This window comes from Barbatula barbatula (genome assembly GCF_947034865.1).
Source record: "Barbatula barbatula genome assembly, chromosome: 22".
NCBI classification, from domain to species: domain Eukaryota; kingdom Metazoa; phylum Chordata; class Actinopteri; order Cypriniformes; family Nemacheilidae; genus Barbatula; species Barbatula barbatula.
Genome location: NC_136785.1, coordinates 16,828,661 through 16,848,227, shown reverse-complemented (window position 1 = coordinate 16,848,227; position 19,567 = coordinate 16,828,661). Strand labels below are relative to the sequence as shown.

The window sequence follows — 19,567 nt, the reverse complement described above, 5'->3', positions numbered from 1 at the left end:
ATTAACCACTCTTTCAGCTTTTTTATTCAAAAAAGATATTTCTTGCTGCAAATTGTAATGTAATGTTCATGAACACAGTTCTTGCAAGGTTAAATTTTATTGTAAAAATCAAAAACATTTTATGGGAAGAACAATGCACTTGGACCATTAAAAAACAGGACATGATAACAACGGGTTCATTTAAACAGAAACAAGCAAATGCACAACACAATAGAAGGATAATTTTGGAGCAGATTCAAAGTTCTATTTACAATATTATACACAACTGTCTTTTTTCTTAGTAACAGAATATATGTGGGTAGTTGGGAAAAGTGCGGTTACACAACTAATTTAGAAACAATCATCATCTAATGAAATATCAAAATCATTATTATGCTTTTAGTGTTCATGATGTTGTTAAAATGTTGTTAGCTTAGTGCACGAGCTCCAGCTGATTAGAAGTGAATGGAAACACCCCACTAACATAATATGCGATTCCAAGTGACAGCAGGGCAATAACAAGCAGAAGCAAAAGAACTCTCCAGAAACCAAGATCCTCCACAAACTCCTGCCATGTGGTACGGAAGCTGGACAGCACACCATCGCTGTGATGCAAGTGCGGGTTGAGAAGAGAGTGACTTTCCATGGCACTGCACGAGATACAACAGATTCAATGAGCGAGGACACTTTATCAAACAGACTACTTTTGCATCTAATGACCTCATCAGACAGTTGTGTTTAATTATTATAGAAAACAAGTCAAGTAGATTTAAAAGTATGTCTGGTTCACGTCAATAACAAAATGAAAAGTCATTTCAGTGTGCTTTGTTGTGTAATGCACATTTTGGCAGTATATCTTCCTGCATTCTACTTAAATACAAACAGCATTTGCATAGTGCACATAGTAAACATAAGGTTAACTGCAAAAACATAAAAAGCAGCTTTAAAGTTATCTGTTTTGAAGATAAAATGAAAAGGTCAAGTACAGAAACAAAAGAAAAATAAATAAGACTATAAAGTAAAGTCTGTAAAGTGATCATATTGCACATTGGTAAGTAAAGTGACCTCTACATTAGGTGTAAACCGCAGGTATGGACAGAAGCACACAGTTTAGCAAGTGACCAGATAGTATTTCGCATTGACATTTCACAAGATTCGATGAATCTCACCTTTCATTCTCAGCCATGTGCATCTTTTCCAGGCTGGAATGTGAGCTGCGGTTGAAGCCCTTCACTTCTTGTTCTTCCAGCCCCTCCAGCAGATGTAGCGCATCCTTGTTCACGCCGCGTCTCTTGGCTAACACCAGTGGGGTTGCTGCATTGTGATTGCTGTTTACGTTTAAAACAAAATGCTTAAGTTATTATAAAAGACAAACAAATGATTTATGCATGAATCTCATTGTGTCCATACACAAGACTCTCTGGAGGACGTTACAGTGGACTGTGGATAAATGCTTACGATAAAATAATAATGCAAACAAATAAATCTCTTTACAACAGATCACTTTACAGTTTATGTACACCTTTGACTTATAGTGTACCTTGGAATACAACATAAATTAGGTGGAATTTGATAAATAAGATGACACTGACCAGATGTCAATCTTGAGGCCGTTGGACACCAGGAACTGGATGGTATCTACATGTCCACACATGTGCAGTGCCGTGTTGCCCTGCGAGTCGGTGGCCAGCAGATCAGCACCGAACTTATGGAGCAGACGACAGATCTCCACGTTTCCCCGAGCGGCAGCCAGGTGCAGACCGGTCCGCCCGCGACAGTCCCGTGTGTTGGGGTCAAAGCCCGACTCGAGCAGGTGTTTAGTGTGTGTTAGATCACCATCAATACAGGCCTGCAGCAGAGGAACGGTTGCCTGCAGGGAGTCACTGATGAAGACGTAGGACATTGTGCACAGGGTGTCTGCAAGTAAAAAAATGCAAATTATTATTTCATAAGCATTTGGTAGACACGACACATCACAGCAGTGTATAAAAGTACCAAATCTAAAGTTTTCAGATATTGCTTAACTACATTGTTTTCTTAAGGGAATATTCAGAGTAGGCCTACATGAAATATGTTTGGTTTTAAAATCCACTTGTCACGTCACAGGACTTTTTTATTAAAATGTAATTTTTAAACGAGTTTAAAGTTACTCCCCTTTAAAAGAAAAATAAATAAAACCCTGATTTCTTGATAGTTTAATTGAATACTGTGCATTTACTGTTAGTTCTTCACATTGCGTCATAATTCTGATATGAATGTTTTTTTCCTGTCCATGTTTCTACTTACATTTTATTCTGATGTAAAAATGTAAACATAAATACATCCTAACCTAACTATTGATATACGAGCAAGTATTTATGAAGGTTCATGCATTAAACGCACAGAATATTTCTATCCATAAGACTATACATTCAGGGAAATACAGTTGTCACATAAAGGGTATAATCCCTGCATATCTGCAACCTCTAGACAACATTTAACTACTAAAAGTAGCTGAAATATAAAAGAGTTTGTTTGTGATCGTACAAGCAAGAAGCTTGATCATACTAGCTAGCGGATTAGCCAAGCTAGACTTAACCAAACAGCTTACATTTTCAATCGATAACACAATTTAATAGCATTCTTTCAGAGCAGAAGAGGTTGCGTCCATACCTCACTGTGACTGATCAAAGCTTTATTATTAGATACTGCGTTTCCAACCCGCTTGGAGAAAAACAAATGAACAACGCAAAAAGAAGGAGCGTTAAAAGACTACAGGCGCTAGCATGCTATGGAATGTTTTGGTTAAGTTAAACTTCCGGCCTCCACTGTCAGAACTGGTAAATGTAGTTTTTCGTATGATTTCCATCGTCAGGATGCATGGGATGAAAACACCATTGCCAACAATGCACCGCGCCGTGTTTGTATCGCTGACTTTAAAAGCCGATGACAGCACAGGATGGAGGCAGGTAGGAATTGTATAAACAAAAATCCGAATTTCGGGAGCAGTTTGTCGATTTACTAACACGCATATGTTACGGCGACGGTTTGGTTTGAGAAAAGCGTCGATTGCGGTTAAGTCCGATTTGTCTGTGTGTCTTCTACAAAAAATGTCGTAACTGAGTTTCAAGTTTTCTCATTGTTCTCCAGTGGCCTATGTGCGAATCCTACTTTGATGTGTTACCAACAGAGTTCCCTGGTCTGCCCGCATGAGTTGTCTTTGCTGCTGTTTTGTTTCTGATCCTTACAAATGATTACTGTTTGCTGGTTACATCTCTAACGAAACAGTATCATGGTAATATGGTTGTGGACGTGTGCTAACACATGGTTTCTTGGGTATGTCCCATGATCATTCCATGTTTCTGGGCATGTACCATAGTTTTGAACATACATTGGAGTACCATGTAAATTATTATGAGTATATAACTCATTCTGTACCATGTACCACACAATCTGAAACAATCACTTACATATTTGGTCAGAGGGGTCATGTACCAACCTACCAGTATACAATATATTTTTGGTGTTCTGGTCATGTTCATTTTATCAGGGTTTCATGGTCACTGCAGACTTTCAGACTGTGTCGGCATTGACAGTTGATATTTTCATTTATGATTTCAGTTCTAGCCACGTATGAGAATCAAATCAACGTGTTTTCTGAGTTCTTAGAAGACTTTCCAGACACAGATGAGCCAGTATGGATTTTGGGAGCGTGTTACAATATTAAAACAAGTAAGGCCTCAATTTTCCTAATGCAGTTCAACCAGTTAGATCTGAGTTTACTGTGTTGAACATAAAGCTCAAGGTTCACAATACGATAGTATCACATCCAAAGCCGTTTTCATTAACTTGCTGTAAGTACAAGTTGTTATGGAAACGACAGTATTTACGTAACTATTGTCATTTTTTTGTGTAAAATAATTGCTGCCATGTTTTATACAGAGCTGTCAACTATGAAACTATAAAAGGGCAAAGCCTTGTTTTAATATAGGTAAAACTTCTTTATTAAAAGTGCAGTTTGTGTAAATTGGTGAAATCTTTTACATTCAATACATTTTTGTGCATTTGCTTATGAATTTGAATTGATGTGGTGTTACTTGTGCTGTGTCCCAAATGACATACTATGCACTTAAACAGTGCACTATGCACTCAACCATGTAGTGTATTAACCTTAAAAGGGTAGTATCGTCCCGAATGGAATACTAAACGGTATATCGGAAGTATATCGGTTTCCCAGACGAGCGCAAATGACGTCAATCGGACGGCACAATGCATGTGAATAAAAATCTATAAAAATAATCATGTGTTTTTCCCAGCAATACTTAAGTCATCATCAGACGCAGAGTTTTGCTCAAGCAGTGTCTGATAGCACCGCCTCCCATCCGCTACGTAAGCCATACTGCGACAAATTTTCAATGTGAATTTACTATTTATACTACAAAATAGTAGAATAGTGCATAAGTGCGTGATTTGGGAAACAGCTTTGGTGACATTTCATAGCAAAAATAAAGCACATTTTTTCACTGACGTTTTAAAATCATTTTGAGAAAGTGCCAATATAGGGGAGAAAAATTGGCATTTAATATGAAAACTCAAAATCGATTTTTCTCTGCAGATTAAGTTCACTTTTTCTTTCTTCATTTCACCTTTTCCAGTGAAAGCAGAGCTGCTCTCAGATGTGCGATCAAGACTGTGGTTCACATACAGAAAAAAGTTTTCTCCCATAGGTAAGTCTGACCAGATTTGTCTTGACCGAGTGAAGTGGATCTAAAACCAGGACTCGATCCTGGGCTGTTGACAAGATGACAAGCTTACTGTGTTAGTACTCTATGAAGGGCACTTAATTTGTCTGTGGTCCGTAGGAGGAACAGGTCCTTCCTCGGATGCAGGATGGGGCTGCATGCTACGCTGTGGACAGATGATTCTTGCACAGGCTTTGCTCTGCAGGCATCTTGGACGAGGTAAATGAACGTCTTCTAAATAAAAGGAGTGTGTTATACTTTACTACTTATTCTTTTTAATAGTAAGCCGGCTGATAGTGTAGCATACTGAAGATTATTTCTATGACCTAATAAAATATTAGGCTTTGTTCACATCTTATATTACCATATTATTCCATTCCAGCCACAAAACGTTGAGAAGCCAAGTCATTTTATTGTCTGCATCTATAAATGAAAAACACCTGCTGCCTAGTATAAAATAATGTCATTTGGTTGGATAGAAATGTGGATTTTTAGTGTAAGTGCTTTATTCAATTTTTTAACGTCACTGTATGTTCTAGACTGGCGATGGGATCCAGAGAAACACCTGCCCAAAGAGTACCACCGTATCTTGCACTGCTTTCTTGATAAGAAGGATAGCTGCTACTCCATCCACCAGATGGGTGAGGAGAATACAGTGTTCAAAAGCCTTAGATCACATTGAAAATATGGTATTTAACATTCTGCATTAACATCCACCTGATCTGACCGTAGCCAATGACAGAGACAGAGACAGGTGTGATATTACACACCTGATATTTTCAGCAAAGTCAGGGAAATATACCAAATGCTGAGACATTCTGTAATTCGTGTTGTTTTTGTGACCTTGATCATATTGTATTTTAATGATTCGTTCCATTGTTTCAGGTCCTATTGGTTTAAATACATCTCATTTTAAGCACATATTCTCAATGTGATCTGAGTGTTCATTTGGTCTGTTCTGTGTTCCATGTATGTAGCCCAGATGGGTGTTGGAGAGGGCAAGTCCGTTGGAGAATGGTATGGTCCAAATACAGTGGCACAAGTGCTCAAGTAAGTCTGTGTTTTTGCTACTAAATGTTTGTATTTGTATGATTGTCAAGTGTCCTTGTTTTAATGTTTGAATAATTGAATTTATGACATATACACACAATTTCAAGTAAAGGACCGGCATCACACCGTATCTAAACCGGACACGGCGCAATGCAACAAGAGTCAATAGAACGCATTAGAACCCATTATAATTTGACTTACTGCAGCGCGACGCAACAATCCCATTAGCACAAGCCGTCCGGTGTAGACATGGTGTCAGAATAAGCTATACTTTCATCCACGTGTGTATACTTGCATCAGTACTTTCATCAGTATTTCAAAAGAGCAGGCTAAAAGTCTACTCAACTCCGCTTTTGTTTTTCATCGATGTAAGAATGTCTGGTTTGTCACAACGGAGAGATAAAAAATAACAGAATATGTTGCGGGCTGTCACTTTAATACTTCACTTTCTTTTGCCTTTAGGAAACTTGCTTTGTTCGACGATTGGAATTCTTTGGCTGTATATGTGTCTATGGACAATACGGTTGTTATTGAGGACATCAGTAAGTGTTTTTTCTCTAGACTAGAAAGCCTTGTTGTAATCGACCTGAGTTAATTGTTATTCTTGATTTCGGTCTTCTCATCTCCACCCTGCATTTATTTCAACACCTACTTACTCTATACCAGAGAAACAGTGTCGTCAGCCAGGGTTAGAAGGCAGACCCATGGCTGGTCCCTGCGGCCGGAGCGAGGCTTCTGTGTCAGGTCAGAGCTGTTCAGAGGGCAAGGGACGGGCCATTCACCATCAATCACAAGGGCCATTGGACTGGAGACCCCTGCTGCTGGTGATTCCTCTTCGGATGGGCATTAACAACATCAACCCTGTTTATATTCAGGCCCTCAAAGTATGACACAGTTGTTTTATCTTGATGGGATAAGATATGATATAGATCGAATAAACACCTATAAAGTATTTTTTAATAACTGTTCTGTTCTGCATAAAGGGATGTCTGGGCAGGACCATTTGTACAATTGCTATTACCTTAGAATATGACGTATGTGGTACAAGATGGACAAGTCACTAAACTTTAATGGGACAAAAAACGTTTAACATATCAACGAATGCTGGTTTTATTCAAATATGCCTAAAATTGCATCGAAAAACAAAACATTTGCAGGAAATAAAGCAAAAACTGATGACATTTTAAATATTATAATTTTTAGCTGATCCTCTTGTGTATTCATATTTTGTAGTCATATTTCTGGGTCTTGACTCAGAAAGCTTTGTGGTAATTTTTTGTTGGACAAGCCTTTGCTTGTGGCGTGTTACACGACTGTGAATATTTTCCATGGACTGTTTGAATAAGACACTCAGTGTTATGTTGCTTCATTTCATCTTCAGTACTTCATGTTTTGTTTCATGTTTTTCCAGGAGTGTTTTAAAATGCCTCAGTCGTGTGGCGTTTTGGGAGGAAAGCCCAATCTGGCCTATTATTTTATTGGAGTTATTGGTGAGTTAGCTTTATAATTGGTTTCTAAATGCATGTGTATGTCTTGCCATTTTTTGTAGTAGTAAAATTGCACACTCGAATCCACAATGCCAGACAATGCAATAACATGCTTTGATGTTGCATTGTTAAAAACATTGTTGTAAGCTGTGGCAATAAAAATAAACAAGAATGATTATTCAGGAAATGCGTGTTATTGTGGTTTGATGGTGTGTTTTGTCCTGGGCAGATGATGAGTTGATCTATCTGGACCCTCACACTACCCAGCAGGCTGTGGAGTCTGAATCAGGCATTGCTGTTGATGATCAGAGCTATCACTGTCAGAGGACTCCACACCGCATGAAAATCACTAGTCTGGACCCTTCTGTTGCACTGGTGAGGCGCTTTCTCACATGTTCATATTTTGAAGGTCAGGCGTATGATTTAACCCGTTGTCAAAATGCCAGCAAGTCATCTCAGGAAGTTTGCCCGAGAATGAGAAGTAGGCTCCCTGCTCCAACCTCTATGAAACAGCTGGAAGATGTTTTAATAGACAAATGACAGTAAATGTGTTTGTCACCAGGGGTTTTTCTGCGGGAGTGAGGAGGACTTTGACAGCTGGTGTAACCTGTTTCAGCAGGTAGAGCTTTAACATGTTGTTTCTGCCAGTTCTCCACACTTACACGTGAGATGGACTCTTCGTAAGGTTTACCTTGCTCTGTTTTTCTATGATTTAAAGGAGCTCCTCAAGAAGAATAACTTGAGGATGTTTGAGCTGGTAGAGAAACATCCATCTCACTGGCCTCCTTTTGTTCCCCCCACCAAACCAGAGGTGCAGACCACAGGAGCAGGTATTGCTTTTTACTCAATGATCTGTTTCAGGCTGTACGGCTTTTTCCTGTAAACTTGCATTCAGGTCTAAATCCATTCTAGTATGGCATACTCACCATCCAATCCAGTCCCATTGAACAAAATGACCAAGTCCCTCCCTATATTTTTGACTTTAGAATGTGTTTAAAAGGATAATCTTATGTGCTTGCTTTATAGAGTTCATTGAGTCTCCAGACAAGCTTTTCGAGGAGGAGGAGGAGTTTGAAATACTCAACGTGTGATCTCGGCCCCACTCAGTTAAGTCAACCAATGAGAGTCCTGGTTGAGGAGGCATCACAAACGTTCTTCTGCTCCACGCTGCACAAGTGCCTCAGATCAACACCAAGCACAACATAATTACTGTACAAGAAATCAAGCAAACAACAGCAACACAACAGCCAGGACAATACAAGACCGACAGATGAGCTGTTTTCATAATTGAGCCTGTGCTGTTTTCATTATATCTGCGGTTAGCAGGGAAAAAGCAAGCCAAGGATCTCTGTAGCAACTTTGTGTGACATTGAGCTTCATTTGAAGGCCCATATAGAGACTTGTTTTTAATCCCCCTCCCATACCAATCTAGGACTGTCAAATTGCATGAACTTTATTGTACTGTACCGTCGAGCAGTGAAGGACCTGCATGAGGATGATATCTTCACAACCTCAACGCACTCTACCTCCTGACTGCAGGAGACAGGCGAAAATGCAGACATCTTGTGTTCAGTGTTATTCGAGGAAAACATAACCTAAAAGTGCCTCTCTCTTTCCTTTCCTTGTTGATGGGATGATTTTACCCAGCCCTGCACATTTGTGTAAATATGGCTTCATATTAAGATATTTAAATGTTTTAGAAGTCTTGAAGTGGGTCCTTTCACTTTTTTTAAATGATAAACTATAATTCTAGCTAAATATGAGTCCTTTCATTCATTTATGACTATTTTCCCTTTATATTGGTGATATGTATCAGGGACACAAATCAAGACTGAAGGTCAATGTTTAAAATGAAAGAAGCTATTTAATGCTTGTGTTAATAATATTAACTAACTAGCTAAAATATGATTCGATGTCATTAGGAGTTTCTGGATTGTGTTATATGAAGAAAATATATATTTTATTAATAGATATAGTCACACGTGACTTGTAAAAATGCTCTTTCTATCCAATGGAGGGCAACACCTCCCATATGAAGTGCAAGTAAATGTTGGGTGAATGTAGAAGTCTTAACATGACCACAGCAATGTTGCATGCTGGAAATGATAAATCACGAGCACACAACTCAGTCAGGGATACCTTGGCACTTTTTTTATTGCAATAGCTCTATTACAAGCAAAAACTCAATCTGATAAATATACACCAAAAATAAAATATAAAAATGTGAAACCCACCAAATCAAATCTCAAAACAGCCTCATTCTGAAAATAACCGACGGAGGTGCCGTGTAGCATGTTGACAAGAGAAGGGATATCAAAAATTACAATATATACAAAGGAAGACGGCGCAGATAATGGTTTGCTTCAGTCGTTATCATCAACATGTTTCAGCCCAATCACAAACTTTCAGCAAAAGTGTGCACTGACCAAATGAAATGCAAATCGTCAACACAGACTCTGCACATTCATTTTTTTCCCAAAGCTTCCTTTTTAATAATCGAAAGAAGGCAGACAACTCGGCACAATATCAGTATCCCCAAACTATAACCTCAGTAGAGCCCCTAGTACAAAAAAACACAAGCTTGATTATTTTTCCAGGCTGTCACTGTAGTTATTGTATAGAAAAACGCCCAAGAAACGGTATACTACTGTTTTTCCTCCATTTCACATTTTACTTACATTAAAGCAACGCAATATCATGACAAAAAAGCTAGTCAAAAAAAGAAAGCAGCCATGTGGCCGCTACCGAAAGGAATGGAAAAATTCACTGACGTGTCCCAACATCATCTGGACTACTACTGTAAAGTGTACACATCTTACTACACAGCTTTCAACCACAACCTCAACCCAACATGTCTTCATATAAAGCTTTCAGGTACAAGCAAAAAGAAACAAATTATTCTTGGTAAAAAAAGCCCAAGAGTTGAGAGTAAAACAGGTGGTTTGAAGTTTTATATACACCGAATTCCCCCTCTCAGTAAGTACTATATTCATACGACCAGCGATGCACTATACAAACTGTCCCGCAAACAGTGAACGTCACTGCGTAAAACGTTATAAATCAATAAATTATACAAAACAACAGGATGTACCGTGTGGGTAATGTAAAGTAGCGTGAAGTTTGTACAGTTCCAGCTTCCTGCTGTCATGTGGCAGTTTTAAGACTAGTAGTGAAATGCAAATAAGTTAACTTCAAGAAATAGTAAACAATTCTTTTTTGTGTCCAGTGGCTACATCAAGGCCTTAAAGTACTACAAATCTATGTAAACAATGCTGCATTGCGTTTAAATGAGGACTGGAAAACCATGAGTCTGTGGTCATGGACAAAATAGTACTTTGCATCTAAATTGACCTCAAAGTCGTCAATACTTCATATCGCACTAATACGGGCAAGGTTAAAAGTATTTTTTCAGTATTTTTTTCTATGCCATGAACAGGAGGTAGCATCCAGAAAACACTGTGTCATGTAAAAAGTGCTCATAGAAAAGTGTATATATACTTGTTTTTAAGCTTTGCGTTGGTCAAAATGCTTGGACTTTTGAATTCATCCAATTCATATTTGAAAAACGGTATCGTAAGGAGATGTTTTCGTACACTATAAAGCCAACCGAAAAGTAAAAAAAATAAAGCGGTCTTCATAGAAGTGGTCCGTGAAACAAAATAAAACCCTTTTCCAGTATGTGCACTGCACCTCAATGCTCCCTGAAAAATATTTATTTACTTTATATAAATAAAAAAAATCATTATAACTGAGTGCGATGTGTGGCGAGGGTCTTAAGGAGTGGGGGGTTATGGGACGGCACTGCTTAGTACCCGGCTCATTATACAAAATGTTATTCAATATACAAGCTCCTCCTATTTACACAGATCTATCCGATTTTGCGTAGAGAAACGTAAACCTGTAACATAAGAGCTATGATGCACTTTAAATAAGGTACAAGCACACACACAAAAATAAGTGCTAGACGTCTGGAGCTCACAGTTCTGTAAACCCGCTGTAGTAAACAAGACCAAAAACATGAACGTTCCTTCAGAAACAGACAAATGAACCGGTTGTTGAGGCAGTTATGTGGGAAATCCAGAGCATAAGAGGTTGTGCAGTTTCTCAGTCTTTCTTGTTGGAGGTCTGAGGAAGAAGAGACGACTTCCTCTTCGGGATTCCAGAGTTCACTGGACTCTCAATGTTTCGATTCCCCTTGGGCATCAGCATGTGACTCACTCAATCTGCAAGGGCAAGGAGATAGATCACACGTTATGAAATGCTTCATGTTTTTAACACTTCATTTATACTGTGACAATTTTCCAAACTTTTCAAGATCAAATTCATTGAATGCATCCATACCACATACAATTATGAAGCAATTAAAAGTTTCCTCCAGGAATACTGCAATCCCACAAACTGTTTTGATTGATAGTACTAGGCTGCAACTGACCAATCAAAGTGATGATGGGCGGAGCTTGTTTATGACCGAGGCCTCAAAACAGATATGACCGAACACGTTCTAGTTTGTCATTAGACTCTACATTTAGATCCACTTCTGTCCTGGCCATTATAGTTCTTGTATTAGATGCTACTGAATCTCATCATATCCAGTATTGTCTGTCATTTGAAAATCAAGCAATTTTATATTTCCACATTATGAGAATGGTTATAGTTCTAGTTTGAAACACTCTAGGGAAAACGGCTGCATTTCTTTTTGGATAAGATTTGTTTCAACTTTATTTTCGTAATCCCAAATTCTTAGAAGTTTAATTCTCATGTATATCTACCGAGAAATACTCATCCTGTAAAAATTATATTATATTGAGTTTACAGAAAACGTTTTATTTAATCCATCTCACACAGTACATAAGTGATGAATATTTGTTTCTGGTAACACTTTACAATAAGGTTGATTTTTTTGACATTAGTTAATGCATAGCTTACATGATCTAACAATGAGTGGTATAGTTTATCAGCATTTATTGTTCTTTGTTTATATTAATACACATACCAACATGAAAACAATCATGTTCATGTTAGTTGATTAACATGTGTTAACTTGTATTAACATTTACAACTTTGGATTTTAAATTAAACAAACTGAGACAAATAACTGCTGTAAAAGTGATGTTGGTTGTAAGTTCATGTTGGTAAATGGATTAACAAATGTTAACAAATACAACCATGTTGTTAAGTGTTACAAATTATTTTGTCCTTGTTGTTGTAGTTTACTAACAACAGAAAAAAATATAGTGCTAACATCACCACAGTTGTTATAATAACTTTGCATTCAAAATTGTAAAACTGTACAGGTTACTTTGTAAGTATATGTGAGTGGTCAAACATAAAGTAGTACCCTTTTAAGCACTCAAAGAGGTATTTCATCCGAAAATGAAATGTCTGTCATCATTTACGTGCCATTGGATTGTTCTGCTAAACAGAACGAAAGATACTTGGAAGAATATCAGTAACTAAACAGATCTCATGGCAGTAAATGGGGGATGAGATCTGTTTGGTTACTGACATTCTTCCAAGTATCTTCCTTTGTGTTCAGCAGAACAAAGACATTTATACCTAAGGGCGAGTTAATGATGACAGAATTGTCATTTTAGGGTGAACTATCCCATTAAGGAACTACATTTTCAGTATCTGCCTTCCCCATTAACGAAACAAGCAGATGAGCTTACAAAAGGTAGAAATGTCTGTTGCTAAATGTGCAGAAGAAAGAAAACACGCGCAGAACAAAAGCAATAATTTGACACACTAGAAACTCAAAACACATTATTCAAAACAAGTGCTACAATTGGCAGGAATGGATCTGTAAACCTGATAAATTAATGTAAACTTTGCCTCATAAAGGCAATCTGGTGTGAAGACAAGAGTATTTTTTGCAGCATGCATGTGGGTTTCTTTAATACCATAGATGCACATCACAACTCTGTGTGTACAGTCACCCTGTGCTCCTTTAGCCAGTGATTTTCAAAGTGCAAAACAAACTTTAAATCATATTCAATTAGCTCAATTCAGATAAATCTATGAGAACATATATTAAATGTCTCTTAAAGCAAAACAAATCTGTATTTCATTTTTTTTTTCACAAGTATAACTGCGTCATGTCAGTCCTCAGCCGAAGTCTCTGTAAAAAAGGCTCATTTCATTAAAACAACAGTGAAACAATGACACAAAGTGCAATTTAGATTTGCCAAGATCATAATGTAAATACAATAAAGCTGTCAACTTTACATGTGACATATTGCACTGTTCAGTTTCTCTGCACTAGTTACAGTGTTGTCTCCAGTCTCGTTTTCTTTTCAAGTCAGACATTAATGGATCATGCAGACGGTGGTTAGTTGCTGCCATTTATCTTGTAGCATAATGGGAGACATAAATACAACCAACCTTTTGAGGCAGTGGCATGTCCTCCTGACATGGAGAAGTCTATACCAGCATAGGCTTCGCTCTCTTGGAGGTTACTATGAGCTGGGTGCGAAGGGGGCGTGTCGTGTGTCACCCTGGGCACTTGTCTCAGGTCCAGAGCGATGTAGTTGAGGTAGCTGGATGAGGTGTTCTGGCGTGTTCCTCCGGCGGCAGAGTTTGCAAAGTCAGGAGAGGCCTCTGAGTGTGACCACATGTTATCAAAGGAGGTGGAGTTTTGCCATCTGCTAGATTCGGGGAGATTTTGATTGGCAGAGAGCCTGATACTGCAACCGTTAGCTGAGGAACCAGGTGAGGGGATGAAAGTCTCAGAACTGTGTCGTCTCCTGCCCTGCGGGTCGGACCTGATGATCTTGGGCTCGGTTTGACCGTGAGGAAGCAATTCCGAGATACAGAGGTGCTGCATCATTCTAGAGGGACTGTCAGCATCTACACAGCCACTGTGAAGTTTCTCTGGAACGAAATTAGCCGACGCCTGGCCATAAGAGCATACAGAGGGGCGGGCGTAGTTGGGGGGGTTCCATGGAGCAACAAGTGAGTGACGTGGGGGGCGGTCCTTTAAGAGACTGTCTATGTTCAGGCCTAAGTAGTCATGGTCTGGTGAGGAGCAGCACATCTGGTAGCAGGGCTGAGAGGGGGGCGGGGTGGAGGGGCAGTTCACAGAAGATGGGGAAACAGCAGTGTGGGAGGCACCAAAATTCATGTGGATGTACTCTCCAGGACTAGGTGGGCTTGTTGGATCAGCCGGGGACGTGGGAACGTATCCACTCTTTTCGCGCTTCTCTCGGGAAGGAGCTTTGTAGGAACGTGGCAGAGAGAAGTAGGAGCCCTGGGATTTCTGACCTTCAGGTGAGGACTGGGAAAAGCCTTCTGCCATTGTAACTTGCGACATGTCCATGTAGTCATCATACTCGGCCTGTTCTCTATTAGAAGGACTGTCACCGGGGAGCATCATCATGTAGCCATATCTGTCCGCCTGCTGTGAGGAACAAGCGTGAATGTCCAGGGTGGCAGGGTGGTTTGCTCTGGGTTGCATAGGGATGTAATCTGTGTGAAGAGAGGGACTCATGGTGTACATCATTGGCATGTAGCCGTCATCTTTAGGCAGTTTCTTCTGACACTCAGAGCTGAGCAGGGGAGGCTTATTTGGGTGATGTAATTCAGAGTAAGACTTATAGGCTGACTTCAGCAGACATGAGCAAACCTGCTGTCGATTTGAGACCACAGGGCTTGATTCATCTAAAGATGCAGTTTGCGTTGATTTTTGCTGCGTGACGCCTAAACTGCTTCCCAGCTTTGGCTTGGAGGAATGTGCTAGCTTGAGAAAAGTCTGTTCCATGTAACTGCTCTCCTCCTCGAAGGTCCTGGCTCCATCTTTATGCCAATCCATAGCCATGTATTCCGCCAGTCGGTAATCTTCCCTAATAGGCGGCGTGTTGCCGTGGGATTCGGGGGTGGTGCAGCTTGCATGAAAGTACCTGAAGTCACATGGGCTAGGGCAGAATTCATCAGAGGAGTTAAAGCCTCCATCACTAGGGGAGCCACATAAAGAGGAGCTTGAGGGGCGGGTGTGCGTGTCAGAGGCAGAGCCGTGCCCGCTGCTGCTGGACACACTGATGGGGCTGGTGGCACATAGGAAGTGAGACACAGGAAGTGAAGCAGAGCGAGTGTGATGGGTTGAACCGGGTGAAGCGTGGGCACAGCAGCTACCACTTTCCTCACGCCCCACACTGAGAACGGGGGTGTTTAGGTGCACCAGACTGCCCGTACCAGAGCTGAGTGGCCGGTCCTGGGTGCCTTCGCCCTCACTGGAGGTCCGATAACGTTGGCCCCTCCCTCCTTTAGTTTTCCCTGTAGGTGGTGTGCCCTTCATCGATTCGGTCCTGGAGTGTCGCTGGAGCCCAGTCTGGCTGGGAGGAAGGTGGCCGTGATGGCGCCGAGTGGTGATGAACGGTATGGGGTTTGACCCAGAGGACTGGCTTTTGCTTCGCGGCCTGAAGTCAGGAAAGGCCTTCAGAGCCTTCATGGTGTCCAGAATTGTCTCGTGCATGTTCTGCGCCACCACGGAGTCCTCGACTTGCACCCAGATTTCACCGGGGCCAATGGAAGAGGAGCGGCCGACTTCGATGAAAAAGAAGCTCTCCGAGTGGCCGCAGCGGCGAATGTTCATTAACGGCAGGTTCACAGCGGGTGTCTCGGAATTCAGCTTCACCAGGTGAATAGTCTTGGCGGAAAGGCACAGACGGTACACCCCCATTAGATTCTTGGTCTGACCCAACCCTTTGGGTTTGACGTTAACCTGCCACACCTCCTTAAAAATAGTACCTGGTGAAATTGTCCCGTAACCATCATCGAGTTCGTCAGTGTCCAGCTGCCCCTTTTTGCCTTCGGTCATAAGTTCAGTGAGGGCCAAATACCAGTCTTCCTGCTCCTGCTCATTTTCAGCCACCACTGCAAAGTACTCGTCTTTAGTATAAAGGGCAATGAGGTATTTGTTCTTAGCATCTGCCCTCTTATTGACAGTAAAACACTGGGAAAGATAAATGACCCTCTTCGCAGGGCAAGCCACTGCAGACGCAGCGGCTTTAAGGGCATTCCGAAATTTCTTCTCGCTGTCATAGTACTCCAACCGACTGGGCCCCAGGTTGCTTGGGCCCCTCAGGACGAAAAACCTCTTGTGGCCGTGCTTTTGTTTTCGGAGATATCCACACTTCCATATGTCCCTGTCTATGCCACTGGAGCAGACGGCGGCAGCGGCCAGGGCAGCAGCTGTGGTATCAGCACTGAGTACACGGCAGAAGGCAGAGTCATGCACTTTATACTGGAGGTGAGGCAGATTCTTTCTCAAAACAGCATCCTGTGGGATGCTCTCGTCCGGAAACAGGTGATGCACTTTAAAATGGTAAGGCGGATGATACCTTCTCTGTGGCTGAGAATGAGAGGAGGCCGTTGAGTGCAAACGGGAGCCGCTGTTATTGATTGAGGAGGAGGAGGTGGAGGACGGAGGCTCCCCGACAGCACAAGAGACGTCTCCGTTGGTCGCGGCCGTTTTGGTGACAGTGCGACGCGGTTGCGCCTCCAGGGTCAACATGACGCCGTGATTTGATAATCGTGGCCGTTCTTCCATGGGACAATGCGATGAAAGGTCACTTTTCCTCCGCTTTACACCGACGTGCGGCCCATTTTCCTGGCTGCGAGTCTGTAGCTCCGGTAGAATCGCTGGTTCGAGTAATCCGCTCCGCCTTCCGATGTGTCGTCCAGGTTATTATTCAGCACGACGAAACGCTGCGTCTTCGCAAAGCCTCCGTCGTCAGTCGGTGCCATTATAAATCTTTATTTCCCCGCTTCACTCATGGTGGCTACACATCACTACAGACCAGCGAAAACATCACGTGTTACGCGCGTCAGCACACGGCGCGGGGTGAACGGGGACCGTCTGCCCTTCTGATTTGTCCAAAAGCAGAAGAGTCCGCGATTGATGGGATTCTAAACCAATGCGAGCCGTCGATACAGCAGCCGCGGTCTGCTGATTGGAGGGAAGGACTGTCGTCTGCCTCTGTTTGCAGACTGTGTCGCGACAATAAATATATTTGTAACGAGAAAAAGGATGAAGCTCAACGGAGAGAGAAGAAGAAAATGAGCTCGTTATCGTCATGGTTTCTTTTATGATATAAAACGAGACGAATACGAAGTAATACCACTGCAACGGGCACAGAATGCGGTTTAATCGCCGGTAGGCGCATCTGTTTGAGCGTGCAGACAGATTGATGGATTTATTTCTGTCTATTCTACTCCTAAAGCCTATGATCAGTCTTTACTGTTACACTTTTCTATTCTAATACGTATAAAGAGAGAATAAATGAATGCATTAAACAATTGGAAGTTTTGAAATGATGGCTTTTAAAAAAGTCATAAAGACACTACTATCTTACGCACTGAAGATGTGAAATAAATAAACTAAAATAATACATCCAAACACATTAAAGTGAAATGTCATGTCATAACATTAATTTCCATTCAGATATATCTTTTGGTGTTTACGTTGTTTAATGCAGGCAAATAATTTGGCCTTTCTAAAACACAGTGACATCTTTTAGGCCTACATGATCACAGAAAAGCTTTTCCAAAGTTGTTAGTCTATTAAACTTCAATCACACCGCCTCTGCAGCCCAAATGTTTCATCCATCCCCTTGCCCTGTCATGGGAAGAAAAAAAGATTCATTCATTTGAAGACCAAAGTTCTCTCATCGGAATCCTATGGTAAACCCCCTTTTCCATATTTAGAAAGTTGAGAAAAAGGAATGTCTTTGCTCTTTAATAAGATATTTTAAGAAATATGTTAATTTTAGTTGTTTTAATTTTAGTTTAGAGTGTAGACTGAAGCACATCTTTGTGAAGAATTTAATAACACACAACACATGCATATTTAGGAGTTATAAACAAGGTAGGATTGACAAAATATTAACAACTGAAGGATTTAAGTTAATGTAAAACCTGTATTCCTTGATATGCTTCATAGGTTTTTTGCTAAATAACTTTGTCCATTAAATACTGTATGAGATTAGTGTTTTGTTTGTTACAACTTGAGGGGGCATTAAAGGCAAATATTGTGCATATGTGCCCCTTGGATGTCAAGTTTGGCCACTGCTGTTCGTATGCATTTACTCCATATTCGTTTCATGAATACATTGCATTAAATAAAAGCATTTCTGAGGTGAAGATACTATGTGCCAGAGTTGCTGTTGTACAAGTGGCTCAATATGTCATTCATCAAATGATCTGCAAATGCATTTTGTGCATTTTTTTCTTAAATATCTGGGCAATTTGGCTTGTGCTTTCAGCTACCCAAGGATTGTCGCAATTCCATGACTGCAGATCTGGGCCTTGTAAGATCAGCAAACAGTGACCCATGTGCAGGCCTATATGTCAATACATGCTGGTACAACAGGCGTGTGTATCATCTTAAAAGTACACTGAGGATATTGAGTGCCATGTAAGCCATTTCTGCAGAACGATGGTTGCCATTAGGAACAGGCAGACCAGAGTTAACCATGTTTGTGTCCCCTATCTTCTCCTCCTGAATAAAAGCCAAAAGTGAGTTGGTGGAATTGCTAATAGGACAATTATATGTCTTGCTGTGCTATGAACAACTGTTTGTATGTTCTGTAGGACTGATGTGCCAGAGTGAATTAACACACAGTTGCTTTGTCATGATCACCTTAACAAGGTGTAATAAGCAGTAATGGATATTGATCAAAATTAACATATACATTTACAGTTACTGTACGTACACAAAGCAAAGATTAAATTATGCATCGGTTTCTTTTTACAATGGCAGAAGAAGCGAGAATATCATGTATTTCCTCAAGGCTTCACTGCGTCTCACTCCTGCAGTCTTGTAGGTACCTTCATGATTATCAACTTCCATTAAAAATACGTCGAAAGGCTCAAGTACAATGTCACGCTGTCTAATTCAATGACATTCTTTAACATGAAGGTGCTTTACGACGTTCTTCAGATTATAAAAAGAGATTCTTTAGAAAAGCTCTGACTAAATGGTTCTTTGTGATGTCGTCATGCTGTTTCTACACTCTCCCTTAAAAGACAAACTGCTTTACAGAACGAATTTTGTAAATACGTTATCTCATTCGGGAAAAAGTGAAAACCTGACAACATTTTAATCCTCCCTCAAGGGAGGTGGGAGGATGGAGTGAGCAGTTGGTCGTAACTGCAGCCGCTAGATGCCGCTAATATTACACAATGGTCCTTTAACTCGAAAGCAGAAACTACCACCAACCACACGACTGAGGATGAAGTCAGCGTCATCTTGTTCACAGATTTCATTAAAGTTTGATTGTGTATCTGTCTGCTCATTCAAGCACTATTTAACCTGATGGGGGCATGGTCTAGAGT

At 40.7% G+C, this 19,567-nt stretch overlaps 3 protein-coding genes across 9 annotated transcripts; 1 reads left to right on the top strand and 2 right to left on the bottom strand.

Moving 5' to 3' along the window:
• Positions 1-9: 9 nt before the first annotated feature.
• ankrd46a (ankyrin repeat domain 46a) lies at positions 10-3,303 on the bottom strand. 3 transcript variants are annotated; one of them, XM_079486500.1, is made up of 4 exons: positions 3,130-3,303; positions 1,572-1,896; positions 1,149-1,307; positions 10-629 (listed from the first exon to the last, which is right to left on the bottom strand). In XM_079486500.1, the coding sequence occupies exons 1-4, from the start codon at positions 3,167-3,169 to the stop codon at positions 413-415; spliced, it is 741 nt and encodes a 246-aa protein (XP_079342626.1). In that variant the 5' UTR covers positions 3,170-3,303; the 3' UTR covers positions 10-412. The 3 variants fall into 3 exon arrangements, with proteins under 3 accessions (XP_079342626.1, XP_079342627.1, XP_079342628.1); XM_079486501.1 differs by having other exon boundaries at positions 2,632-3,156; XM_079486502.1 differs by lacking the exon at positions 3,130-3,303 and adding an exon at positions 2,570-2,788.
• atg4a (autophagy related 4A, cysteine peptidase) lies at positions 2,792-9,472 on the top strand. Of its 4 annotated transcripts, XM_079486497.1 has the most exons (14): positions 2,923-3,032; positions 3,149-3,294; positions 3,580-3,690; positions 4,614-4,685; positions 4,821-4,919; positions 5,240-5,341; positions 5,678-5,750; positions 6,213-6,292; positions 6,417-6,634; positions 7,162-7,240; positions 7,467-7,612; positions 7,800-7,856; positions 7,956-8,067; positions 8,264-9,468. In XM_079486497.1, coding segments are annotated over exons 3-14 (1,104 nt in total). In that variant the 5' UTR covers positions 2,923-3,032; positions 3,149-3,294; positions 3,580-3,689; the 3' UTR covers positions 8,329-9,468. The 4 variants fall into 4 exon arrangements, with proteins under 4 accessions (XP_079342621.1, XP_079342620.1, XP_079342623.1 ...); XM_079486495.1 differs by lacking the exon at positions 3,149-3,294 and having other exon boundaries at positions 2,792-2,927; positions 8,264-9,472; XM_079486494.1 differs by lacking the exon at positions 3,149-3,294 and having other exon boundaries at positions 2,832-2,923; positions 8,264-9,472.
• irs4a (insulin receptor substrate 4a) lies at positions 9,367-18,364 on the bottom strand. 2 transcript variants are annotated; one of them, XM_079486483.1, is made up of 2 exons: positions 13,619-18,364; positions 9,367-11,460 (listed from the first exon to the last, which is right to left on the bottom strand). In XM_079486483.1, the coding sequence occupies exons 1-2, from the start codon at positions 16,779-16,781 to the stop codon at positions 11,456-11,458; spliced, it is 3,168 nt and encodes a 1,055-aa protein (XP_079342609.1). In that variant the 5' UTR covers positions 16,782-18,364; the 3' UTR covers positions 9,367-11,455. The 2 variants fall into 2 exon arrangements, with proteins under 2 accessions (XP_079342609.1, XP_079342608.1); XM_079486482.1 differs by lacking the exon at positions 9,367-11,460 and adding an exon at positions 12,024-13,355.
• Positions 18,365-19,567: the final 1,203 nt, after the last annotated feature.

Bases quoted from the DNA above. Each gene is read 5' to 3' on its own strand.
- irs4a (XM_079486482.1), bottom strand. From the start codon at position 16,781: ATGGAAGAACGGCCACGATTATCAAATCACGGCGTCATGTTGACCCTG. The intron at 13,356-13,618 runs GTTGGTTGTATT...CCTTTTTTACAG, and splicing joins ACATGCCACTGCCTCAAAAG to AGACTTCGGCTGAGGACTGA.
- atg4a (XM_079486494.1), top strand. The intron at 4,920-5,239 runs GTAAATGAACGT...TGTATGTTCTAG, and splicing joins CTGCAGGCATCTTGGACGAG to ACTGGCGATGGGATCCAGAG. The intron at 7,241-7,466 runs GTGAGTTAGCTT...TGTCCTGGGCAG, and splicing joins TTATTTTATTGGAGTTATTG to ATGATGAGTTGATCTATCTG.
- ankrd46a (XM_079486500.1), bottom strand. From the start codon at position 3,169: ATGCGGGCAGACCAGGGAACTCTGTTGGTAACACATCAAA. The intron at 1,897-3,129 runs GTAGGATTCGCA...TTTTACTTGCAG, and splicing joins TCTGTTGGTAACACATCAAA to ACACCCTGTGCACAATGTCC. The intron at 630-1,148 runs GTGAGATTCATC...TATCTCGTGCAG, and splicing joins CACATGGCTGAGAATGAAAG to TGCCATGGAAAGTCACTCTC.